The sequence below is a fragment of the Centroberyx gerrardi genome, chromosome 17, assembly GCF_048128805.1.
Source record: "Centroberyx gerrardi isolate f3 chromosome 17, fCenGer3.hap1.cur.20231027, whole genome shotgun sequence".
NCBI classification, from domain to species: domain Eukaryota; kingdom Metazoa; phylum Chordata; class Actinopteri; order Beryciformes; family Berycidae; genus Centroberyx; species Centroberyx gerrardi.
Window position 1 is genome coordinate 17693571 of NC_136013.1, and position 26221 is coordinate 17719791.

General features: G+C 44.0%; 1 protein-coding gene across 3 annotated transcripts in view; it reads right to left on the reverse strand.

Annotated features, from left to right (window-relative positions):
• The window catches only part of ralgapa2 (Ral GTPase activating protein catalytic subunit alpha 2), a 100577-nt gene that overhangs the window by 63657 nt on the left and 10699 nt on the right, over positions 1–26221 (reverse strand). For all 3 annotated transcript variants that reach the window (XM_078289367.1, XM_078289365.1, XM_078289366.1), the window contains exons 2-9: positions 14672–14782; positions 13371–13420; positions 5787–5844; positions 4313–4356; positions 3879–4059; positions 3531–3646; positions 2622–2760; positions 1294–1502 (exon numbers count right to left, since the gene is read on the reverse strand). In XM_078289367.1, coding sequence (XP_078145493.1) covers positions 1294–1502; positions 2622–2760; positions 3531–3646; positions 3879–4059; positions 4313–4356; positions 5787–5844; positions 13371–13420; positions 14672–14782 — 908 coding nt within the window. The remainder of the gene's footprint in view (positions 1–1293; positions 1503–2621; positions 2761–3530; positions 3647–3878; positions 4060–4312; positions 4357–5786; positions 5845–13370; positions 13421–14671; positions 14783–26221) is intronic.

A 26221-nucleotide genomic window follows, 5' to 3' on the forward strand; every position in this document is an offset into this window, starting at 1 on the left:
TCTGCATCATTAAGGCACATCAGTTATTAATGATATGAGACAACATCATTTTTTTGGGCATTTTATTTTGGCATTTTATTGGCATAACCAATTGTGCAGATACTTGTACAGAAGAACTACAGCCGCAGCCTTTCTACTGCACTGTATGATTGCGTCACATCTCTAAAATGAGGGAGAGCAATCAAGATGTTGCAGTACATAAACTCCTCTATGTGCCCTCTATGTGTTTTCACCACGCTCGATGCTTTTGATAAAATCCAAAGTATGGACCCTAATGACTGGAGCTCAGGCCACTGGAGCATGCTGGAGTGAACTGTGGCAGTGACATCATTGGTGCGACAGGCTTTGTAGTCCATTTTGGAAAAATCTCAATGAAAATGATTGTATTGCATTTTAATGGCACCAGATCATTTGAAACACGATCGATTTCACAGGAAAAAAAGAGGCATAATCACACCTTGTGTTGTGTAATGAATGCGCAAACCATCCGATTTATTTTGATGGCCAGTTTTGAACACAAACATGCCAACTTTCCCTCCCTATGCCGACATGCTCTGATGAAGGCTTATTTGCCAAAACGTGTTAGGCTGATGTCGGCCATTAATAAAACATGTAGTATAATTGAGGTTAAGGGTTGGGGTTTTTCATGAACTTGTTGAAAGTCGGGTTAGGGTTAGTAGTTGTAGTAGTTTGTAGTTTTTGGCTGAGCACCCAGCCAGAAGAAGTGTTAGGGTGCTGTACATTTTGCTCTTGCTATGGAACTCGGCTCAATATGACTCGGAGGGGAAATAAAGGTTAAACAAATAATATAATAAATGTTGTCCGCCAAAAACGTTGCAGTCCCCTTCTGGACAAATCAGTGCCAAATATGCCACCTTGTTTTGTTCTGTAATTGTAGCGCCGCCCTTGGGCCAATCAGCATAATTTTGAAAATGCTGAAACACTTTTGCACAAAGGAATCAGCGGTGTCTGAGATATCACACACGACACTTGACGAATGTAGAAGCGATGTACTGCCCCCTTGAGCTTATCAGTGTAATATTGAAAATGCTGGAATCCAGTGGTGAGATGCACCAGAGAGATCACTTCTCCAAATTTCATAAAAATCTGATTAACAGTGTCTGAGATATTGCGTGTGACGGACTAATGGAAACCGATCCATAGTCCCACAACAAAAGACTAGAATTATGTTTCATTATGCATACAACAATCCAAGGAGCCATTTGTCCCGAAGCCAAGCCCACCTCCCTCCACAATGACAGAATGAGAATTCAACAGAACGGTCACGCTCACCTGGATGAGTTTGGGAATGACCTCGGTGCCGTTCTTGGCACTCGGCGCTGCAGCAGCAGCGCTGACATACTTCTTCTCCAGGAAGAAGGTGACCAGCCAGGTGATGAAGGCCACACGGGGCGCCAGGTACTGGTCCCTGGTGCAGAAGGTGCTCTCATTGTTCCGCGTCACCGGCACGTACAAGGGCTTTGGTCTGTGGTGGGGGAGGTCTGACGGAGTGGAGGATGGGAAGAGGGCGGGAGAAAAAGAGAGAAAGACAGAAAGAAAGTGAGAATGTGAGAAAGTGACAAAGACAAAGAAAAAGACAAAAAGAAAGACAAAGAGAGAGGAACACAGGAAGACAAAAAGAGCTCCAAAATCCAAATGTCTGGCTGTGAGTGTCTTCACAGTTCTTCAGCTGAATTTGATGATTTCACTCGACCAATTTAGCCCCAGGACCTGAATGGGCAAGTTATTATTTTAGTGTTTTCTACTTTAAGGCCACATCAAACTATGGCTCTGGAGTTTAAGGTCCCATATTATCGGATTTCAAATTTTCCTCCTTAAACCAAATAGGTTTGACCTGACCTGACACACCCAGAGGATCTGGTGTTGTCCGCCACTCAGGGTCCATTATTGTGACTGTTCTGCCTGTGAGGCTTTACCCTGCTTTCATGTGCAAATTTTACATGAACACCATTCAAAGTTGGATGATGACGTTGAAAAGTAAGTATAAAACACTTATATCCACATGAACCTTTATTACATTTTTTTATTATACCTTTATGTAGTTAGTCAGACTAACCATCATAACTAACATCTGTTTAAATGAAGTTCGTTAAATTAGCATGTCAAGCTGTTTGTTTATCCTTTGTCTTCCGGGCTTGATTTTCTGATATAACGTGAATGCAACTCTGTTTAGCAGCCAACTTGGAAGTCCTGGATGTTGGACCTACCCACCAGCACCTGAACACACTATAAGTCTTCAAACTCGTTTAACTAATTCAGTTTGACTTTTAACTAAATTACATTTATTTGCAAAACATTACAAAGAACATTATTCTTCTCCAGATTCGCCTTTTCAGTTTGCTAATTGATTTTCAAAAAACATTGTCACCGTTTCTTTCCGGTTGTATTGTAAATATTAAAACCTAAAAGGCTGCTGATTTTCTTCCCCTTACAAGAGGGCAGCATATGCAGACATTGTCATGTACAAGTCAATATGTGCTGCAGAGAAGAAAATGGCATAAAATGTCTGAGATTTTACTCCTCAAATAGCAGCTCTACAATAATAGAGTACTCACACGGAAGACCTCTGCAAGCGAGCAAACATACACATGTGGGCTTACCTAATAAAGGCTTGTAGAGATTTGTGAGCTTGGTGAACGAGGGGAATAGGTGTGGAAGGTAGTACTTCTTGAACAGGCTGAAGAGAAACCTGAATCCGGTGTCCTGGTTCTCTTTGTTCTTCCATTCTAAACTGGATGCCTGGCAGACAGACAACACAAATGCAGACAAGGTCAGTCTACAGGGAGAGGAGATGGTTCCAGCATCACTCAGCTAGTGACAGTATATTGTTTGCAACACAATAGTGTGAAGGTTCTTCTCAGTAACTTGTGTTACTGCAGTGTGCAGTGGCAAAGATTTTGGTGTGGGCTAGATACGCACAGGATTAACAGACTGAAAAGATCGCACAACAAACGACTGTTGTAGAGGCACACACACTTTACGATGAGTTGGATTTGGGGATCACACACTTGATGACACGATAAAGACGAAATGAAAACACAAGCTCTCACACTACTACAATGTGGAACCAAACCATACATGGAGCATTTTTCTGTTTACAGTACAGTGTATTTTTTCTTTCTATTGCCAGTGTCTGTTCGTATTGTGTGGCTGACCAGCTCACACTACAGGAGCACATTACGATTTGTCCAGATTTGAATTGCAGGTTTTCATTCCAACCAAAGACAACAGCAGGTGATTTCACTGATTAGCACACCGTCAACCAGAGAGGAGGAACTAATCAGTGAAACCAACGGGTGTAGTGATTGGTTGGAATGAAAACCTGCAAACTCTTGGCCCTCCATGGCACATGGCTGCCCATCCCTGCACTACAAGATAACCTGTGCCAGCTGGCCATTGCGACTGCCCCATACTAGCACATACTCTGTCGAATCTTGAAAATCAGCTGTGATGCAAAATTGTGATGGCAAACAGCTGTGTTGTTGTGTCCCCAGCTTGAATGTTTTTACCTGGATGACCATGAACTTGAGCAGGGTTTGGAGGATGTAGCAGGTCTGGTCATCAGCCACTTTTTCTCCCACTACAGCTGGCACCAGCGGGGTGATCTCCTCAGGCACCACCTTGGCTGCTCAGACAGGCAGATACAAAAACCTGAGTTGAGTGTCATATGAATAGCAAAACAATACATCTTTACACAAGGCACCTATGAAGTTTAAGTTTAGTCTGGTTTGCGCTACCTCCATGAGCTTCCCAATCACATTAGGCTGTGGTTGTATCCATGTCTCAGGAGAGTCCATGTTATTATGTATGTGTACATTTGAACGTGTGTGTATTCCTGTGTGTCTGGCCTGCCTCACCATCAGGGGGGTTGGAGAAGGGGTTGTAGATGATGGTGTCCAGGGTGCAGGGGCCTCTGGTGGAGGGCACAGCGGGGAAGCCCGGCACCAGACAGGCGAAGATAAGGAACTGCTCCTCGGCACAGTTGTCCCTCAGGGCTTGTAGCCACAGCAGGAAGAGACGGATCCCCTCGCAACGGATCTGGAGGGAAGGAGGGAGGGTGAGAAGGAAGAAGCGACAGAGACAGAGGAAGGGAGAGACAAACGAGGCTAATTTCAACAATTTGACTGACAGGGAAAGACTAGAAATCATGTCCTCTAAAGCTAATTGTCACTCATAATGTAGCCAGGTTTGAGAGCTTCTGCGTGCAACATCCATGTGTATGTGTCTGAATGTATCATGTGGCTGTAAGAGGATTTCTTTCATATCTAGCGGCAAAGAAAACTGCACTTACCTTGAACGAGTTTCCAGTGTGCAAAAGCTTTTTCAGAATAGAACCTGGAAAAAGAGGAAAGGAGCAATTGCCAAAGACTTCTGCAACCCTGAAATATCCGACAGAAGTGCCCTCCAGCTGATGCTCACAGACACAACGCACTACACAAAGCTGACAGGGAGGGACCTACTTGTCATCTCCACTGAGGCATATTGACCTTGATGGGTGGTACTGACAAACCAGCCAGGACTGTGGGGATGCTGCTCATTTTCCTCATGAAAATAAAAATCAATTGGCAGCAACATGCATTCATGAAGCCAATCTAGTTCCGCTGTAATCAAACGAAACATTGCTCTGATTGCTAAATGCCTTGGGTGGAAGGGGTCTGTGTGTGTGTGTGTGTGTGTGTGTGTGCGTGTGTGTGTGCAGGGGTGCTTTTTTGTTCTCCTCTCATCAGGTTAAATCAATGACGTTCTCTGTATTGGTTAAATAAGGGGGAAAGAAATTACTTCACAAGTCTTGGGCTTAGAGAGAGGGGATTAGAAATAAGCAGGTAGCGGGAGGGAAAAAAAAAGATAGCGGGAAGATAGATTTTCTTCAGCTAGTAATGGTCTGTGTTAAATGTCTGTGACCTTGCAATCTTCAGCAAAGAGGACAGGACCACTAAGCGTCATTGATGTCAGTACTGGCCAACACTACCCGCTACCTTTCATGCGCTTTGAGAAACTTCTTTGTTGAGGATTTCTGTCACAGGGCATTAAAAGCTTTCAGCAATGTACACAGGACATAGAATGTGTCAATAGTGGTTCATAGGCAAAGGGGAAGTTGTCTTAGGAATTCAATTAAAGCTCAGGTATGGGCCTTAAGTGTAGCTAAGATGTCAATCTATTGGACAACCAGCCATTCCACAGGACAGAGGCACAGCATCACTGACATGTGAACTGACGAGCCAAAAAGGAGTGGTTGAGGAAAAGCTTTAAAGCTGCTGCTGATTTGTGGACGATGGATGAAATGGTGAATGTGTCTGGGACCTTCTACAGGGGATGAGTCTTTGTATTTGGTGTTACAAGCCCAAGGGGAGGGTCAATCTGTAACACCCATCTAAGCCTAGACCATTTAGCTGCGAATGGCTGACAAACACAACAGTTATAATTGGGGTTATCGCTTCTTGCAAGGGTCTTCCTGCTTGCGTGGGACTGAAATCATGCCAGCATAATTCAATTACTTATTTGCATTTCAAATGAAGTGCTCATTTGCATTTTTCATTTACATCCTCTTCCAAGACTAATTATTTTCTCCCTACTATGGAAGGCTTAAGCATGGTTGTGGGGACAATCTTTTTTTTTTTCCTCGCAGTTTATTTTAGAGGTTATAGTGGCATGAGGAGAAAAAGAGCCAGGCCTTGTATTACTGTACCTGTCCTATGTAACAGAGAGATTCAAAGTCTTCCAGGTAGTGGACTGTATTTTATATAGTGGAAAAGTCAGATACATACCTATACTGTGAAACTGCCATCGACTGTAGATTTTCTCTGGTAGAAGTTGTAGAATTTTCTGGGGAAAGATAATAAGTAAAGAATAAGTAAAGAAGAGTAATTAAATATAGCCAAATTGAATGCAGAGTTGTGCAAATTTTGGCAACATGGACAGCATTAGGGTGGTGTAGCGAGTAGGGAGGGAGCCATTTCCGGTGTAAAGTCTCTGTGACAGCAAGTATCCACCCTGCTGAAGTGTTCTTGAGCAAGACACTAAATCCCTACTGGCTCCAAGAGCGTCGTTCTGCAGCTGATCCTGTGCTCTGATGAATTTCTCCATTAAGGATCAATACAAAGAATGGAGGAGGGACCAACAATCGACTTTGCTATGTTAAGTGACACTGCTGGACCAAAGCAGCGTGCACTTCAGGAATGCATCTCTCTCTCTCTCTCTCTCTCTCTCTCTCTCTCTCTCTCTCTCTCTCTCTCTCTCTCTCTCTCTCTCTCTCTCTCTCTCTCTCTCTCTCTCTCTCTCTCTCTCTCTCTCTCTCTCTCTCTCTCTCTCTCTCTCTCTCTCTCTCTCTCTCTCTCTCTCTCTCTCTCTCTCTCTCTCTCTCTCAGCGCGTCTGCAGACCCCAGTGACACAGGACGGCACTGAGAAATGTCATCACCTTGCCAACCGCCGCTTTACAACTCAATTAGAGCGCCCTGATCTTTCAGCAGCCTATCAATATTCTTGAATGGAGCGACAGGTTAACTGGGTCCCTTTGGAGAGATGAAAAAGACCCTGGGGGATGTGTGTGTGTGTGTGCGCGCGTGTATGTGCATGCGCGAGTGGTTAATGATCAGTGCACTGTGAGCAACTGATGCCCCACTTGGCTCACTACTCATCAAGCCCTAATCATTGACCCACTAAGACTTCATGATTGCAATTTGCAGGTCAAGCCCGTCCTTTACTGCTTTACGTATGCGGCTCTGCCCCAGCCGACCAGGCAACCAACTCTGGCCGGCATGATAAAACACTCATTTCCCATGGAGAGAGAGACAGGGGAGAGGAAGATACAGAGGATGAGAAAAGAAAGTGCGTGCGAGGGAGCTGCGAAGATTAAGTCCTCCCCAGCCAAAGATGTGAAGTGAATTCACTGCGGCGTCTGAATGAGATAGAGAAAGACAAAAGGAGAGAATGACAGAGAGAGCGAGAGAGCTGGAGAGACCATGACGTATGGCTTAGTGGCCTGGGAGAAGAGGGAGACAGCCATGCCCCATTATGCTGACAGCTGGTGTGGTCCAGAACTCATCTCATGTTTGGAGTGCGGCACGTCTCAGTTTGTCAACAACTTCCCCCCTTTCCTCGTCATTCTCCATCTTTCTCTCTCCCTCCTTGTCCTCTGAGTCTAAATCCCTGTCATTCTCAGCGACAGCGGAGATAGGGAAAGACAGACATCACTTAAGGGGGCGCTGGAGGACTATCTGTCCTGTTCCGACTCCTCTCTGATCCAGAGACGTGATGACATGCGTGTACAGGCGTGCGGCTGCACCTCGCCATTGATCCCGCCTGGGATTATTACATCTCCCGTACAGGCTCTGTATTGGCCTCCTTCACTCTCTGTCTCCTTGGAGCAGCAGACACATTATGCTAGGTGGTAACACAGCGGGGAAGCCTGCCTAAGCCTTTCCCTGTGTGTGTGTGTACGCACACACAATAACACCTTCTTTCTCTCTCCTTACACAGCACCGGGAAGGGAGAGCGGGGAATGAGAAGGAGAAGCTGGCTCAGAAAGACTCCCCGTGGAGCCGGAATGGCTGCCGCAACAATGGGGAATTTACTGGCTGATATGAGGTGAATGCGGAGTCTGGCGGACTGGAGGTTGGTGGAGTTACTCTAATCTGGAGCCATACTCCAGCATAAAGATGGGGGCATTACTGTGGTACGACTGCAGCCTCGCCACATTTACATGATCCGCACTTAGGTTTCCAGCCGCAGGGCCTGAACATGACGCAGAATACACTTTTCCCAGAGGTGGTCTGCAAGGGCTTTACACCGGTAGTGACAGACAGGCATTCTCAGTAAAACTTTAGACATTGTGGTGTGTGTGTTTAGGTTTTTGATCCAACTTGGGGATGGTTTTAACAAAGGGTAATGAAACCTCAAATCCTAAAGCCTGGACATACTTGGAGAAACAAAGGACTGACCTACAAACATACAGCTAACCTACTAACATAAGCTGTACTTGGAACAATCAGTATGTAACAAGGTTTATGGTTGAATAGTATGGGCACTCCTTAGGCAGTCAAATAGAGTGTGGGGAGTAAAGTCAAAGTTCATTGTTAATAAAGATGATGTTTCCTCTTCGCATCACAGCAAAATATCTTTTGTACATTGGCCTAGAATGGAAATGAGACCTTGAAGCTACAGTCACTCAAGAGAAGGAGCTAGGCCTTGCATTACCAGTGTAATAAATAGTGCTTCTTTGTTTAAATGCTCTGTAAGGTCAGTCCACACAGTGTGGACCAAACTGGATTACTTATTTACATGCTAACCAAATTACTTAGCTGCCCTCACTATTTACTGGAAAGGCCATTGCCAATTCATCAGACTTAACAGTGCATATCTCCTGTAACCTAAAAATTAAATGCTTAAATGCCAGAAACACTGAAGTTTTATTGGGGCTTTATCAACTTCAATACCCTAACTATGAATACAATGAATTATTATTAAGAAATGTTTTCATTCCGCTCTGTGACCAGTGGGTGGCAGCAGCAGAAAGCAATTCAACTCCTGCCCAGGCTTCTCACTGCCAGTTAGCTCAGCAATCTAACGTTCCTCTTTTCTCTATGTGAAAGTCAAGCTGCAAGGAGTCTTCCTCTGTCTTAGAATTACTTTGACGATCAGGCATAATTGGTTTTGGACAGGGAAAAGGAAGGGACTTCAGTTCCATGTCAGCAAAACCATCAATTTTTAAATGTAGAAATCCACCGAAAGTTGACAAATAAATGCTCATATCTGATTAAAAAAAATAGCCACCTGCAGAATCTAATGCAGAGTTCCATAGCATTTCAGTTCCCTGTACACTGTAGGTCCTAAGGCCAAACATAAGCACAGGTTGAAGCATGGGCCCAAACGTCACCATTCATTTGGCCTTGCCTGTTCCATGTGCAGATCCAGGCTACACTTAGTAAATTTGCATTTAAGCATTAACCAATAATCTCCTGCTGCAGAACTGTCAGCCTTAAACAGGATTCAATACAAGCGAGGGAGAAAAAAAATCGCTTAGCCTAATGGCCCTTGGTTCATTCCCCCCCCTATTCACCCTAGAAAAATGTAGGTAGCATGTAGAGGAGACGTTCAGTGATTCCACCTTGGACGTGCATCAAGGGGGATCTGAGGCCATTAGCCTGGGGAGAAGACAAAGAGACAGAAGAGCAACTGATGGCTGCCCATGATACAGGTTGACATTCTATTATTCATGACCTACTAGGACCATTTACATATACAGCGCTTTAATGGTGCGTCTCCGTGCTGCATTTTAAACGGACATCAATCACGTCCAATCGTCAGTCTGCCATGAGCCACGGCAGGAGGAGACTGTAAATAATGTGTGCTATGTTATCTCCCTTCTTCATGAGTCTTTATCTCTCTCAACAGCCTCCGATTACTATACTATAGCCTGAGTTTTCAAAAAGATGCTGTCTCACCCTCAACAAAAAAATATCCCAGTTATTGCGTTGTCCCAAAGTGGGGTGAAATAGAGAATTACCAAAAATAAGGATGATGGATTGACGAGGCTTTACCCATATAAGGCAACAGTAATATCGAGTCTAAAACCTACATGGGGGGTTTTCCCAGTGTGGATGACAGAGTGGTCTGGAATTCAGAATGCTGAGTCAGGTCCGGGTGACAGACGACTGAGGTCACGGTGAGGTCACATCCTGGAGAGAAACGGTCTAGGGAAGTGGACACGCGCAGACTTCCCTCCAAGGTTTTCTGGTCACGGAGCCGTCGCTTCATCTGTCCCACAACCTCTGGGGCAGCTTGAACTTCTCACAGACATTGGCAAACAAACCAGAGTCCCTCAAGGCCTGAGACCTAAGTCACCTGACTGAGGAGCTCAATCTGGTCTTGTGACAGTAACAACAGTAGTCTAGACCAAAGAGCGGTTTTCATCCTCAAAATTCCACCTACACACACTTGCTGAGTGATTAGTGTCGGTCTTCAAAAGCTTTTCACTACCATTTCTCATCCACCTACTCACATTTGCTTGCAATTTAGCTGCACAGCAGAAAAAAACATAAGAGGTTGATTGGAAAGAATGTACCTAGACACCAATTCAACATAGAAACGGAGGCCAGAGGCAGACAGACATTATCCACAGTTACCGCTGTGAGATGAAGCGACAAAGACACGTCCCACACACCTAACGTGTACTAGTTCTTCACACCAAACTCTTTATAAACACATCAACGCTAATCATCTCAAGCCTACTTGCAAACAAAAGACCCATGGCAAAATCAACTACTCCGAAAGTCTGCCTAGTTTGCGCAGTCAGAGGTAAGAGGGCCGATGCAGCGGTTACACTTAATTCCACATAGATAAGATGGCCATGTGAATTTCCCTTCTGTTTTGTCCAGTCTGCTTCCCTATGAAATGAGAGTAAATATCAGCTCAGAGGCCCTGGAAATGACTGTCCCTGCTCTCATTCAGCTTTCAAAGCATTTTAACTGAAAGCCGCAATTGAGAATGAATGAGCAGCTTTTATGCTCATTGTCCATACTGGTCAATCAAGAGTTTTCATGGGCGGCCGGCTTGATTAAGTTTAACACAGATTGTAATTAAAAGGTGACTCGGCAAACAGCGAAGCGTGCTAGGCTGACAGAAGCACAAATCCAGTGCCTTTTATGTCCAACTGTCATCTGATGGTTCCCTCCTAGTGACTATCTCTATGAAAAGAACAGAGAACACAAGTCTATCAGCTGAGCATTTAGGTCAGTGAGTGAGACTGAACTGCTAATAGGTTGCTCAAAACATGGACTGCCTTTAGTGATCGTACCAATAGACCAATATCTGCTCCTCCCCCCTAACCCTCTATTCAGGCAGGGAAAGGTATTGATTGGGCTTGTTGGTCAACTCTGGTTTTATGTGATAAATAAAAAGACACCAAGGCCTAAAGCAACAGCAAAGCTACTAAGGATGTGAATGATGAGGATGAGAAACAAAGGTTTCTCCATGCTGCATCATTGGTAATGCTGCTGCATTCTCGGTAATGCTGCTGCATTATCACAGAGATGCACATCACTTCTGGTGCAGCATCACTAGCCGCTATAGCGGATGCCTTTGTGGCACCAGACACAAAGAGATCGTGGAATGGAATGGTGATGGCTGCTGGTGGCGGTGGGGGCGGGGGCGCTCCGGCAGAGTTTAGGGGGAGGGACAAAAGATTACCCCCTCTAGGCACCCATTACTCCGGCAGGCTCGGCATGGGGGATGATGCTCCCCCACAGCAACCCATAAAAAAGGGGGTCACATACCTCATCATGACGGTAAGGTAATCCCCACGCAGCCGGCTCAAAGCACAAACACACTGGAGACATACGTGTCAGCCAGACAGGGATGCAAGGAGGGATCTAGGTGATGGAGAGACTGGGAGGCCACATTACCCATCTGCTTGGGAGGATGAGATGAAGACTGTAGCTTTCCAGGGAAATTCTTCGAGAATAAGAGGGGCGGTGGTGTTGGGCTGGGTTTGCTCTTCTTAGCCAGTCATACAGCATTAAAGTGTGTCGCAAAAGCATGGAGCTGCTAAATGGCTTTTGTCCCGGCAGCCACCCATACATAGCCTAAGCTACACACAGCTCTGTTTCTTGGACAAGGGACGTAAGTGCTTGTATTTTGGTTGATTGACTTCCGTGACTAAAACTAATGATATGGATTTACAATAAGCATTACCCTGCAAATAGGGACACTTGAGTTCATGGTATAAAATGCCACTATATTAAATTCAATATAGACTATGCTCTACTGTGGTAGTACAGAAGTAGCACAAAAGCAGATGGTTAGGATGAACACACGGCTTGCCTCAAAAGCTCATTTCGCTCTTTTTCACCATTGTCATGCTCCTGTGTTACATAATACAGCCGGAGGGATAACGTAGCACACACATTAGTACTGCATATTTGTGAGCACAAATGTATCCATTGATACTATATTCACAACCATATATGATCCAACATGCCTAATCTCATATGGCGTAAAGAGAAAGTCCACACAATGTACCGGAGCTGAGGATCAAAGCAACCCTGTATCTGTCCTGTACACGCTACTCAAAGCGAGCTTATCTTCTCAGCACAGTGTAAAAGCACACGTCGTCGCAGGCCGGGGCTAAAAGGGGACACACGAGGGTTAAGCTGCTTTCAATATTAGTTCTTTTTGAAAGGATAGCTCCATAAATATGTAGGAGGCGAGTGAATCCAGGCTATATTTACAGGTCAGCTGACTGGATGCGTGTGGACAGGCAGGGAGATTTCTTATTTTGCATAGAGGGGTCGAGAAAGCTGGAGGGAAACCCAGCTTTCCTTGTAAACAGACAGGAAAGACCAATCTTAATGAATGCTTTCATCTAGTTTAAATACTTATATTCCTAACAGCAAGCTAAAAGCATCTTTTCCACTAGAACAAGTCATTGGATAAACACTACCTGTATAATCAGCAGACTATCAAACAAATGGCACATACTGCATGTTCTGAACAGTGCTAACAAGTACATGATACATCATCCAGACAGAACCTAAAAAGATGTAACATGATAACATGAAAACAGAGCCTGGGTTGCATTAGGGTTGCATAGTCCATTAGGAATCCATAGCTAATGACAGAGTAGAGTGTCTGGCCTGACGCTACTGTAACCCAGACTGATGGATGGGTCAGTGGGCCTGAATCCAGACTTAAGGATCCTCTTCCTCTGTGCTGTCTGGACTGGACTGGCCTTTGTTGACAATGTTAGGGACACTCCCACACACTGCTCTCAGGCAATCTGAAACACTAAGACAAGACATAGAAAGAGGGACAAATAGACTGCCCTCCTCTCTTTTCTTGATCTGCTGCCATCCTTACAGCCCTGCCCTGAGCAAATGTAACTGGAGAGCAGACTGTTTGTATTGGAAACTGGAGCTGCCCTCGCAGTCAGGTGGGAAAACAAGGTGGGGGACTTTAACCTCCAGGAGTGGCATAAGAGCGCTCAGAAAGACAGAGGGAGGCTGGGCAGTAAAGCCAACCATGCGTTGCAAATACGCACACAAACACAACGACATACCTCTTCTGCTTTACATACACACCTGGGATTTAAAAACAACAAACTGCAGGCTCCCCACACCACCTCTGTGAGGCTGGAAAACAATCGCACTGAGGCTTTTTTTTAAAACTCAACCTCCAATTGGTTTCTAGGCTATTTGAGGCAAATTCAGGAAGTAGCTAGAGTTGCAGTAGTGGCACCATGGAAACCGCGGTCCCTCCCCAGTGTTGCAGAGTTCAGTAAACAGGTTGAGGCTGCAGCAACTATCAGTGGGAATCAGACATGGAGACATCAGCATGGAAAAAAGACAACAACTTACTTCAAAAATAAAGAGGATAGAGTCCAGCTCCTCCCTTTGCGATTTGTTCCCTGGAAGAGAAGGAGGGTAGTTGGGTTTTTAAACACAAAACTAGCAGGCATAGTGCAGCGTTATCATCAATAATGCAACAATAATAATATAGGCCGTTGGTGGACACTTTTACCCAAAGCAACTTATGTTACACCATGAGTGCATGCTCCCACTGGGAATGAAACCCCTAACCCTGGCAGTGTTAGTGCCAGGCTCAACCCATAGAGTCACACATGTCCAGCAAATGCTTCTGTATGGGCTGAAGCTCACCACTCTGTAAATGTGGCGGGGGGAGGAGGGACATAAGGAGGATCAACCTGTGAGTGTGCATTACAGGGCCCATGCATTACTTAACAGCCTCACAATAAGGGGGGAACGGAAGAGGTAAAAGCTTAGCTAATTCTTTTCCTTTAGTACTTATGAGATGAAGGGTGGAAACAAGCTCCACTGCCTTACTGCTAAAGTGTCTATCAGTGTGTGTCACACTGTGCTAAATCAATTTTCACAAAACACCAAGAGGGAAGAGGAGGAGGAGAAGACTGGGCTGTCCGGGATGTGAGCTTGATGAGGAGTGGGGGAGTGGAAGAGTGAGTGAGTGAGTTCCGGAAAAAAATAGGTAGTGAGGCTGGTTTCTGAACAGAGGCCACTGAATTTCCTCACCTCTTTCTGTCATTACCTTCCTGAGCTTGCGCTTAAGGCTACCCATTATTACAGGTGTGACGATGATAATGATTCCCAACATTCATTACATTCGTACCAGCCACTTACATTATGTATGCCTATATTACCATACAATCAGTATTCAATATAACCTAAACTCTGCAGGAATCCACAGAGCTCACTTACAGCTATTAAACTAAACTAGATGATTCTCTAAAATAATGAAAGCCCCTCTTATTCCCAACAGTGTGTCTGTGCGGCCTGAGGTGCAACTACGTTTGATAATGAAGTGCGTAAGCTCTGGGGCTTTCCCACTGATTATTTCAATTCACTCTTTCCTCCCCCGGTCCCTAAATCAGACTGTTCCCTGGTTGTAAATCCAAACTGTTTCACTGCATGCTGCGATCTGAATTCATGTTCAGCTAATAGGCCTGCGGCAGCTACGGCATGAGGGAGGGATAAAAACCACAGAGCTCGTAGCAGTGAACTTGACACCAGCTGAAAATGCCATTGCCAAGCTAATTATACCATAATAGTGGTTTTCAGGTTACTGGGATAGTCAATGGATAACAGTTTCACAGTTAAAAACAAACACATTTGCTCGTCCTCACCTTTTTGCTTTAAGTTACTTTCCAGTGTAATGAAATTTTCATAGAAGATAAAATAAATCTGAGAACAGTTGCTCTCGAAGAACGTCTTCAGTTCACTCTTCTCAATGATATCTGCAAAAAAAGAAAAAGAGAAAGACTGTCAATGACTTCTTGAATGCAAATAAGTTGAGAAAGGGATCTAAAAATACAGCTGAGAAATGGCATGGAGCCTATAGTGAGTAATTAACTGAGGGACAGCCGAGGAGGAGGATGTCTACATGAAAGTAGCACAATTGGTAGTGTGGATATACTTCGCTGTCAAGTGGAATCTAGGATCTAGGAGAGCATGGTAGGTGTGTGTGTGTGTGTTGGAAGAGAAGCACACTCACACAGCTACACACACATACACCTGTCAACGGGGACTCGCCTCACAATGTGCCACTGTGCGCACGTCTGAGTCTTGTATCTAGGACATCCTCACTTCCTCTCACTGCTGCGGACCTACACTCACTGCTCCACAATATGTTGATTCACATACAAGACAAGAGGTGTGTGTGTGTGTGTGTGTGTGTGTGTGTGTTCCATTTCCAAGATATTTTCCCTACTTTTAGCCAAAACTAAACCTGACTGCACACGTATTCACGGGCATGTTGGTTCTCCAGCCCTCCTTGGTGCCTGCAGGCTGATCCACATCCCCCTCAGGTTTTCAGTGACAGTTTGGGGTTTTATTTCCTAAATGTTCTGACCTGACAGTACAGCACTCAGCCAGGCTTGTATGAGTTAGAGGATTATCTGGTGTGCTGTTTTGGAAATGGCGAGGGGCGGCCTGTTTTGAGGCCAGGCTGAGGTATGGGAATGGTCACACAAACTCAGGCTGCAGTAGATAAGGAGGGAAATAGACCTTACACGAACAAAGAAAATCCCCAAATCTTCATGTGACATACCATTGAGAGATGCATCCCAGGTTTGCAGGTACTCATACCACCTTGGTAATGAGATAGGCCTGGTCTGAATAATCAGATACAGGCCAGGAGGAGTCCTGGCATAATAATTGAGCAATTAAGGCTCACCTTCTGTTGCGATTCTCCCTCTACCACATGGCACACTGGAAGATTCCCAAAAGCAGCCCAGCTCACGGAGAGTGCTGGCATTTTGTAGTGTGGGACAAAGACTCAGATGATTTATCTTATCCCTGAGATTAAAGCACAGATAATGAAGACTTCCCTCACAATAACATTTGAACTCTTGCTTAATGGATGGGGTTCATAGAGAAGCGCAATTACAATGCTATCTCAAAAAAACAAAACAAAACAAGAAAAAAAAGCACTTGGTACCAGGCAAAGAAGAATGCTTTTGTTCCCGGGCCTGATCTGATTTCAGTTCTGGCTCATTTGGAATATTGAATAAGGGTTGATGTAGAAGCTAAACATCTATATTACAGTCCCATATTAGTGCTGAGGAACAGTAAATACAGGGGATAGGCCTTTTGAACATTTAATAACACAGGCTTAGTAGCCAGATTCATAATGCTGATCCCCCTTTGTGATTCAGGCTGGGAATGATATTCCCTTAACAGTAAGATGTAGGCTAATCATGTCAAAGCCGACAGGAGCTATGCAAGAAAAAAGACAGACAGGACTGTAATGCTGAACATTACAAGAAAAGATACTGGAACAACTTAGCCAGATTCTTCCTGTACTGTGAAGCAGAAATCTGGTATAATGTATAAAATGCACAGATGTAATACTATAGGCCTACATGGCATTCTTTCAAAAATCCATGACCAATGTTTACAAAATTACAGAAGATAGGCCTATTCAGGCTGGTGGGATTACATTTTTCTGAACATAATACTGCTTTAAGCTGCCAGGGCTAAGCATCAAAGATAAGTCTTTTAGAGAAAGTTTGCAAGTCAGTGACAAATCCTCCTATTATACTGGTGGTTTTGAGGGTCAAATATGAGATGCTGCTTTCATCATAACCTAGTGGTTCTGACGAGTTGAAAAGACCGTCATTTTAACCATCATTGAAATATCTGACAATATTCTGTGAAGGGAGTCAACTGTTAGGTGCAACCCTCTCACACACTCCTCATCTCTTTTGTGTGCTCCTTGTTCGTACTAGGGAAAGCCTAGCTAGATCTGCAATGAAATGCCTGATGCCTCTTAAAGCCAGTCTAGCATCAGAGTGAGCGCATAATGGCTTTTTCAATCTGCCACAAAATATTGACTTTTCTAGTGCGTGTGCGTCTATGTGTATCATCCTACAACAAGCTCTTTATGCACTGTGCATCTGTGTAACACCGAGCCAGATCTCTAGATCTCTCATTTGCACTTTAGATAGCCTCTCTGTCTCTCGCACACACACAGGAACACACCTCTTGCTCAAGCTCCATCTCCCAAAGGAGGCAACACTTCATTAAATCCTCCTTGCTCCCACAAGTCTTGCTGTATACAATGCTGGCTTGCACTAGTGAGGGTACTGGCATTGAGCTAATCACATCTGCTCAATTCACACTTCGGCTCTGTCACACTTAAGCACAAACACTGTAACACACACGTTGCACACACCCACATACACACACAACGTGAACCTTAACACCTCTCAGCACAACAGCACAAAAAAACAGACAAAGGCTATGGAATAGCTGATAATTACCGGTAAAAAACAATTCTCAGATGAAGAGTATAATCTGGCGTGCATCTTTTGGAGACAAATTCTAGCCTAAATCATTAACTGCTACCAAAACAACCTAATACAAGCGGAATTCAGCTGTGCATGCGGCTCTGCAATAAATCTATCCTCACTAGAGAAGGAGGAGTCTAACCCCTAGAGTTCATTGAGGTCCAGCAGTGAGGCCCAAAGCGGTACCAAGAGCCCAAGGCTGGGGTCTGACAGGGCTCTTATCTTGGCCCATCACATGGTCCAGTTTTCAACGCTGCTTATTTTGTTGGAGGGTTTCCTGCCTGCTGGTTGGCCTGTAAGCTCAGGAAAACATGCTGACTCCTCAGTAGAACTGATGCACGCCCAGAGAGCAGAGGAGAGGAGATAGGAGAGGAAAATCCACACAGAAAGAGTGAATCTGGAGGGTCTTGGGTCAGTGTGTGTGTTTGCTTGCATGGCCACGCATGTGTGTAATGTGTATGCACATGGGTAATTAAGAAAGCATGAGCATGTTTGTCTATATGCATCACTGAAAGGAGGGTTGCTGGTCAGATAACAAAGCAGGCTTGAGCAAATTACTCCCATATTACAGCTGACTTGCTTTAATTGTCCTAAGGGTTTGGGAATGCATAACTTGAACTTAACGTTCACCAAAAACTGTCACAGAAAAGACATTGATCAAACAGCCTTGGCCTATCTTCTATAATTAGACAACTTTTGAAGTCAGTCTCTTTCAAACCAATGCCGAAAGAAAACAATATAGCCACTCCTATTTCAAGAGTATCACATTTTTAATAAAACAATCAACAAATAGCATATCATGGATATGAAACAGGTCTGTGATGTGTGTTTGAATCTGAGAGAGAGAGCGAGAGAGAGAGAGAGAGAGAGAGAGAGAGAGAGAGAGAGAGAGAGAGGTAGTGTGTATAATTTAACTGATTATAATTTTGTGGATTAAAATGCAGCATGTGTGTGTGTGTGTGTGTGCGCATGTGTGTGTGTGAGAGTGTGTGAGTGTGTGGAGCGGGGGGTAGGGGGGTCAGTTCTGTTTGACATGCTGCATGTCAGAGAGCCATCAGAGCTTGTCATCCTGCGCTTTCCAGCCTTCAGACTCACTGCTCTCCATCTGCTCAAATCCCCCCAGCCAGCCCCTGGAGCATGACGGATGGAGGGAGAGGCCTCAGGAAAAAAAAGCATAATGCAAGAAGAAGATGAGAAGACTTATGACAGCAAGCTGAGATCTCAGGAGGTGGACGCTGACCGCTTCGAAACAGGCTAATAAGATACACTGATCTGCCCTTCCTAGTAGAGAAGTTTAGGCAAAGACTGTCCATGTATGGAAATCAGTCAATAGTAACTGGCCCACATTCCAGTCTGCAAATGTCAAAGGTAAGCCTTTACCTTTATGCATAAAGCATAGCCAGATGTTTTTCTCAGAAACTACTCACCACAAAAAAACACAAAACAAAACAAACCAAAAAAAAAAAAAAAGTAATGTTAGTTGTGGGAGTTATATAACAATACTATTGGCTTTGGTCCAAATAAACCTTGTGCAATAGAAGCCCAGTTCTTGCAATGTTTCAATTAACGCCAATTAGGGCTGGGCAATATGAAAGAAATTATATATCAATAATCATAGCAACATTTTTCAATATCAATATATATCATGTGATATCTACTAAGTATGTGAAATCACATGGTAAATAAAGCTTTACATTGAATTGCATGGTAATGTCGAGATCAAACCAAAGCTATGTCGCCTAACTCAAATGATATTCCCTAAAATATGTCCCCCGACATCTCAGGGATGTAGTACACACGGCAACATGCTAATTAATAAAAAGCTATCATATAATTGCAAATATGGCACAGCTTTTAGGCCTATTTGATCTATGCTATGTTTCTCTTTAGGCCTATAGAATTTTCAATTTCTTATAATTAAAGGCAAGTGCTTCTCTAGGAGATTGTGACTAGCCCGCAGAGGTCGCCAATCTGCAAAAACTTACTAATGTAAGAAACCTGGCAACATAGTGGGCAGGTGCAAGAGAGGGAAATATTCTCCCCTGCACTGCCCCAACTCAGAGCTATGCACCTGTGTGGCACGTGTCAGAATACGAGTGTCTTGTCTCATGTAGTATTTTTTTCCTTGCCACACTTTGCATGAAAAAAATATCATATCCTAATATTTTCAGATATTTTCATGATTCACGTTGATTCAAGTTACTGAAAGTTACAACCCAAATGGTAACCGTACAGGACTGTATTTGTAACCCTTAAAGAATTAGGTTTTTTTTAAACAAGTAAAAGAATAACTTAAGAAAGTCCATGAGATTTTCAGACCTATTTTAATTAGCTTCTAACTACAATTAGTTTATAGCTACACCATAAATCCATTAAGTTGACCTTTCATTTTCTTGCTTTCCAACTATAGTCGCGGAATAGCAATTTTAGAATTTGTTTTCCAGGCAGGGCTTTTTAAAACAAGGGTAAACCACTATGAGCAATCTACTGAAACCTTCATTTTCAACTGTTTTAAATGGAACCATCCTTTGCTTGGTTAAACATTATAGCATTCGTCACCTCTTGCCATTGTTTGCTTTTCTTTTCATATGGAGCACTTCTATCAAATGATTTGGTTAGCAGTGTCAGATACTCCCTTCAAGTGCTCCTCATAAGCTCCTACTTCCGAATTTGGGAGTTGTATACCACGGTAACAATCACATTACGTAACCAATAATTTATTAAAAACAAAAATGCATGACAACTAAAAGTTAAAGAGTGAAAAAAGAAACATACAATACTAAAATACACAGCATCATCAGCATAAAATACATCACTCTTGCCATCAATTGTTGACACAACTTCCAAGCTCTCCATATACTAAATGTCACAACTCTGTAACTTGTATCATAGAAAATCCTGACTTTCACAGTAATATTTTCGCACTCAACGCATAATTATATTTCTGACAGCACTTCCAGGCAGAATAGGTCAGTCCCTTTGGCTTTTCTCATCGATGCACTTGAGCGAGATGCTGAGGCACACAATTTTACGCTTTTAGTTAGCAGAAGAGTTATGCACTTACTTAAGTGAAAAGTCATGTGAAAGCAATGAGTGAAAACAGCTACAGTGAAAGTGATGAATGGAAAGCAGTTATGGATGGAGACTATGTGGGGAGTGTCAGCTACTAATGATATATTGTGCCAAAATTTTAACCAGTGACAATGTAAAATCGTCATATTGTGGGACCCACAAAAGGCTGAGTAGAAGTGCTCTGCTTCTTCCTCCTCTCTGGTTTAGGCCCTGCTTCTTTCAAAGGACGTGTTTGGCTGAAGGGCTGCAGTTGTACAATGATCCTCAGCATTGTGAGTGGGCTATATCCAGTGGGACCCTTCATTCAATGGGCTTCTCTGACTTCTCAGGTAGCAGCACGCAGACAGACAGAGGCAGAACCTGTTCTGCGGGCCCTGGGAATGCAGGGGATGACACCGTATCCTCTGAGCACAACAAGACAACTGTGTCCCTCCACTGACACCCCTCCCTCTGCGGAAGTCTCATGTCAAAGAGAGGGAAAACACGGTCGGCTGATTCACAGCAACAGCGGCCGTGGAGGGCTGTCATCCCCCCTCTGCTGTTATGAGAGGAAACCTTGTGTCTTAACACTGGTGATTGGAGCTGAAGGAGCTGATAGCTTGTGCTCTTGTTTTCAGAACCCCGGTTTGTGGACGTGAAGTGAGTGCCAACATTTAGTGATCCGACTCCCACACAATAGCACCTCTCGCAGAACGGAGGGTGTTGAAAAACAAGGATAAGGGAGAGGAGAAGGAGCGGGGGAGTTGTTAAGAAAACCCGGCCAAGTTAAGTAACAGAGGACAAATCAGGGGTCAATTGTTGCTCCAAATGGTTTCCGAGTAATTCCACTTGGTCAATCTGTAATCCACTTCTTATTGACTATGAGACTAAATACTGAGTTAATGCCCAGTAGCTGCCTAAACTAGGCTGACTACTCTGCAAGATAATCATTAAGTCAGTCTTATGGGTAACAGACTAAAAAATATAAATGAATAAAAATAAATGGCCTAGATACTGCTGGCAGTATTAACTTAATGGTGTAGAGACCTGCAATCATCTTTCATGGAAATTAAAAATAAATAAATTCAAGCCAAGAAGATAGAGCCACGGCAGGTTTGGGTTGGATGAGGTTGTTCTTCATTGTGATGTGGAGAATATGTGTTTCCTGTTAGTTGTCAGGGAAGAGCAGATGTTCTCTCCCCCATGTGGGAAAACCAGCTGGAAAATAATAACCTGCAGCCAGAGCTGATGGCCATAATGAAATATTCAGGAGGGCAGAAAAACACAGCATCTTCTCAACATGTTCTGTGGAGGCTGCTGTCATTCCTACCGATTGCTCTCTCAGGAAAAATATCCCACACAAATGTCAGGGCAGAGATGTAAATGCCATGATTTTCTGACCTCTGACCAGCTAAACATGGAGGTCTGATATGTCAGATGTCATCACGTCACAGTGGATTTCTCCCTGTGCGTCATTGTGACCCCTGATCCCAAGGGTGAACGGGTGGTTAGGACTGACTCTCGAATCCCTTATAGTACCACATAACTCTATGTAGTGATGGGATGATATGCTTATCTCACGATACACGATATGGGGTTGACAATTCGATACAACCACGATATGATGTAATAAATAAAAGTTCAGTGACAACAAAGTATGACTGTGCAGTTTTATGTTTATTTCTAAAGACACAAATATGTCTAGCAATGGCACTGGCTTGCTAGAATGTAAACTAGGGCTGCACGATATTGGAAAAAACTGACATTGCAATATTTTTTTTTTCTGCGATATATATTGCGATATGAAAAAATACAGGAATTTTCACCAAATGACTTGAATAGCTCTATCAAGCCTTGTCCCTTTAAGAAGGTGGCCTTGTGGGCAACCTGCGCGAGTGACGTAGTAGGAAGTGAGTGTGTTTTTAGCTTTAGCCGCAGCCAGAGTGAGTTGCAGGATGCTAAGTGAGTAAAGTTACCATAGTTAGCAGAAAAGAGCTTAGAACGTCACCGAGAGGCCGTGCATTATGTTCGCTGCTGTACCGAAATAAAGTGCCAGTTCTCCACTGCAGAGTTGGTCCGGACTCTTAGTAAAAAGCTTGTTACCAGCTACGAGCCAGGCTAAGCTAAAATAGGCTAGCACAACACCAGAGGCTTCCCAACTACGGTTCGGAGCCGCGAAAGCTGGAAAGGTAACATACGCTACTCTTATAACAAACCCTTAAATCGGAGTAAATTATGTTATATCAGACAGAATTCTCTTGTAGATTAGTCATGGAAAATGAGAACCGTGCGAGTTTTCCTTTTGTATCAAGTAGCAAAAAAGTTGTAGCATGACGTGTTTGAGTTAATTTGCCTTACTTGACATCGCACGTCCTGCGATGTGTCTATTGCGCATGCGCACATCGCGATGACGATGCTGAAACGATATATCGTGCAGCCCTAATGTAAACAATTTCAAAATGTTTACAAAGTTCATTGATTACTACATCAGAATATAATGTAGCTAATATATTGAATTTCAATATATTGTCCCATCCCTAACTTGTGTTTTGGACATAACAAGGTAACTGCTGACAAAATCCATCCAACATTTTGTAATGTAATCCAAAATTACAGAATCCATTTGTTGGGTTAAAGAGCATAATTTTTAAGATTATAGCCTACTGCATAATTGGTGCATAATCTGTGTTGCTTGCTATTTTAATCTAATGAACTGGCTTGAAACTGGGCTTGCCTAACTAGCACAGTGAGAGTGCACACAGTGGTGTGTGTGCTGGTCCACCATGTTAGCTAAACGGGTGAAGGTCATCCAGTCAGCTGAAGCCTATGGCATATTTACACTGTCAAAACCAAACGTCAGGCTACTCTGCCCACAGCTCCCTGTTCAAACTCAAACAGCACACAACACATGCGATGATAAGAACTCACATTTACTGCTCAAAAGTGTGTCAAACAATCTTTAACCCCCTGGGGAAGTTTAAATGTGTGCCATTTACACCACCTGAAGCAGAATCATTAATATGCCATGTCATACTCAAAAAGGAGCCTAATCAGGCCTTTGATCAGACACTAGCTCATTAGCATTAGCTCTAGGCTAGCTAGCACTGCAGGTGCACTATATTCTTGGCAGAGTGGAGCCGGGGTAGAGAGAAAGAGTGATATGTTTCTCTGGCAGGAGGCTCAGCAGCACACAGAGGGCTCTTTAAGGGACCAGGCGGAGGGATGCCTGGAGGGCAACAACACACAGCTGAGGAGACGTGGGGGTGGCAGCTAATGTGGAAGCTGATGGATGCACCGTAGATGGTAGCCTCCCTCCCATTACGGTTGTCTACACACAGGGGACCACGGGAAAATGAAAGTGATTGTAGGAGATGGATAATTTCATTTGAGAGAGCAGAGAGGTGTTTTCTTTCAAGAACAATGAATTTTTTTAGTCAATGTGGTGGCATGCCTGAGGCCAGAGGGAGATGAAAGAGAGAGAGACCCCCACCCCACCCCCAAAAGAGCAATGTAGGCAGCCAGGCAAAAAGGCAGCCAGAGAGCCAGAGAGGGAGCATGTCACTCGGCAGTCTGGTCTGTATGACTGCAGTCAGCGTGTCTCAGTCAAGAACACCTGTCTAGAGTTGGGAGAACAGAATAGAACAGGCCATCACTTACTCAAATCTTGACAGGACAGAAGTTTTGCCGGGCCCAGTAACTACGATATCGTCACACTTTCATTAGATATTACAATGTAGGACCCTGCAACTCTCCACCCCTCTCTTCTCCTGACAGCAGCCAACAGAGTGTTTCAGTCAATCCAATTCTGGTCAGTGATACAAGACAGGCTATTTAAAAACAGAGTGCCAGGGAGTAGATGAGGGAAGAGGGATGATGAGGAGAAAAACAGCAAGAAATCACTCAAATCAGCAGCAGACAGCTCTCCACGGCGGGGTGAGGAGGTTGACTTTTGACCACTGTTGAAAGGAGGTTAATCATAAATCCATTGCAACCAGCTGAGGCTGAGGAGGGGAGTCTATCACATGATGCAATTTACAGAGAGTTGGGTAGTAGGCAGTATGAGCCTCATTCCCAGGCCTTGATAACACACAGCTGCTCCTAATACTGCTGAATGGACTCCACGCGGCGCTGGTCTGGAGATGTCAATCATAATTCATCACTCGCTGGGACAAATTGGTGTCCCTTATCAGGGGGCCGATTGGAGCCAATTCATTCGACTCTCTATCAGTATTGACAGGACACTCATCTGATTTATGGGTTGGTTGAGCTGATAAAGCTTTCAGCCCGCATCATACCGTAAGTGTGGGCCCTCCCCTGACTAACGGCCCTATAAGCACCGACTAGGCTGGCAGATTTAGAGCTGCCACTGCTAGTCAAGGGAGACGAACATTAATAACTGGCTTGGCCATGCCATGCATCATCCTCTCTGAGCAGTGTATTCACAGAGAATGATTAACATACTGTCAGACTGAAGCAATGGAGCCAAGTATCCTCGCTCGCTCTGAGTTAACTGAGGCACAGTGCAAGCTACAATTTATATGTGGTGCGCTCATCTGTAATAAATAACCCCACTTTGCAATGAAATGTCAACAGGCTTGTAATGCCTCTGAAGCAGTAATGTGATGCTCAGGATAAATGCTACTGCATGGTGTCATCATATAATTACTCAAGGTCCAGTACAAAATCAAAAACTGCACTAAAAACAAATCCAAGAAACTTAATCATAATGAAAAAGGCCTTTTCTGCAATCAGACTGCTTTTGGTGCGTATAATTTCATTATGATGCCACTGTGCCAAACATTGCATGAATGCCTCTCAACTTGGAGTCAGTGTCCAGCTGTGTAACAGATTGAGGCCTATGCATCCATGCAGAGCACGGCGTGAACCAGTCATGGTAGCACTGGCAAAGGCCTGACCTTATCCCAGTCTGAGCTCACAGATCAGAGAGTGGCTTATCTTGGCAGCTTAGCACTGTGGAGCTGCTAAACTGGCAACTGCCACTCTTCCACTTTAGGTAGCCCTGCCTTTATAAACACAGGGTTTCAATCAGCTAGCAAGCAACTAGCAGCCAAAGTGGCAAGTACACCACAAGCAAGCAGCTAACAGGCAAGGTTCAAACACAAGCTAAGGTCAGCCTGAGTGTTGATTTTAAGGGAGCTGAAAACAGGGTTGTACAGACTCACGGCATTGTAGTATTGTGGCACAGCCTAGCCATAATGCCTGATTAAGTATTTTTCTGTGGAGTCTGTAACAAATCTGCTATTAAGCCATACCAGAGTGTTTATTTTCCTTAGGCTTTAAACCTGGAAAACCACTGCAGATTAGAGGGAGCTTGGGCATGCTGGAAGGCAAAATAAAATGTAATCCCACTGTGAGATCAGATCTTGATAAGAGGAAATACCGTAATAAACCACAGGTCTTGGGCTAGGCTACTGTCGAAATAGGACTCTAAAACAGTGTTGTACTTGCGTCCAGGTAACCAGCGTAACTGGACAAACTGGTTTTGTTGACTTTCATGTGCTGTGTAAAATCACACAGATATTATTCACTGCAGAACACGTAGAGCTCTGGTCTTTCCCTTTCTCTAGCTCTCCAGCAGGCCAGCAGCTAAAAGAAAAAGGCCTTTCATTCAGCACTGATCAAAACCTTGTGAACTATGTCATATTTGAAATTTGGGCTTTAAGGAAGCTCCCAAACACATGACAGTAATAACACAGACTGAATAGGCAAAAACAAGGCCAAGAGACCTTGTGCAATGAGATGACGTTCAAAACCTCTTCGGAACATTGCCAAATGTTCCCCTTCAGTTTTGAAATATCAAGATATCAACATGTC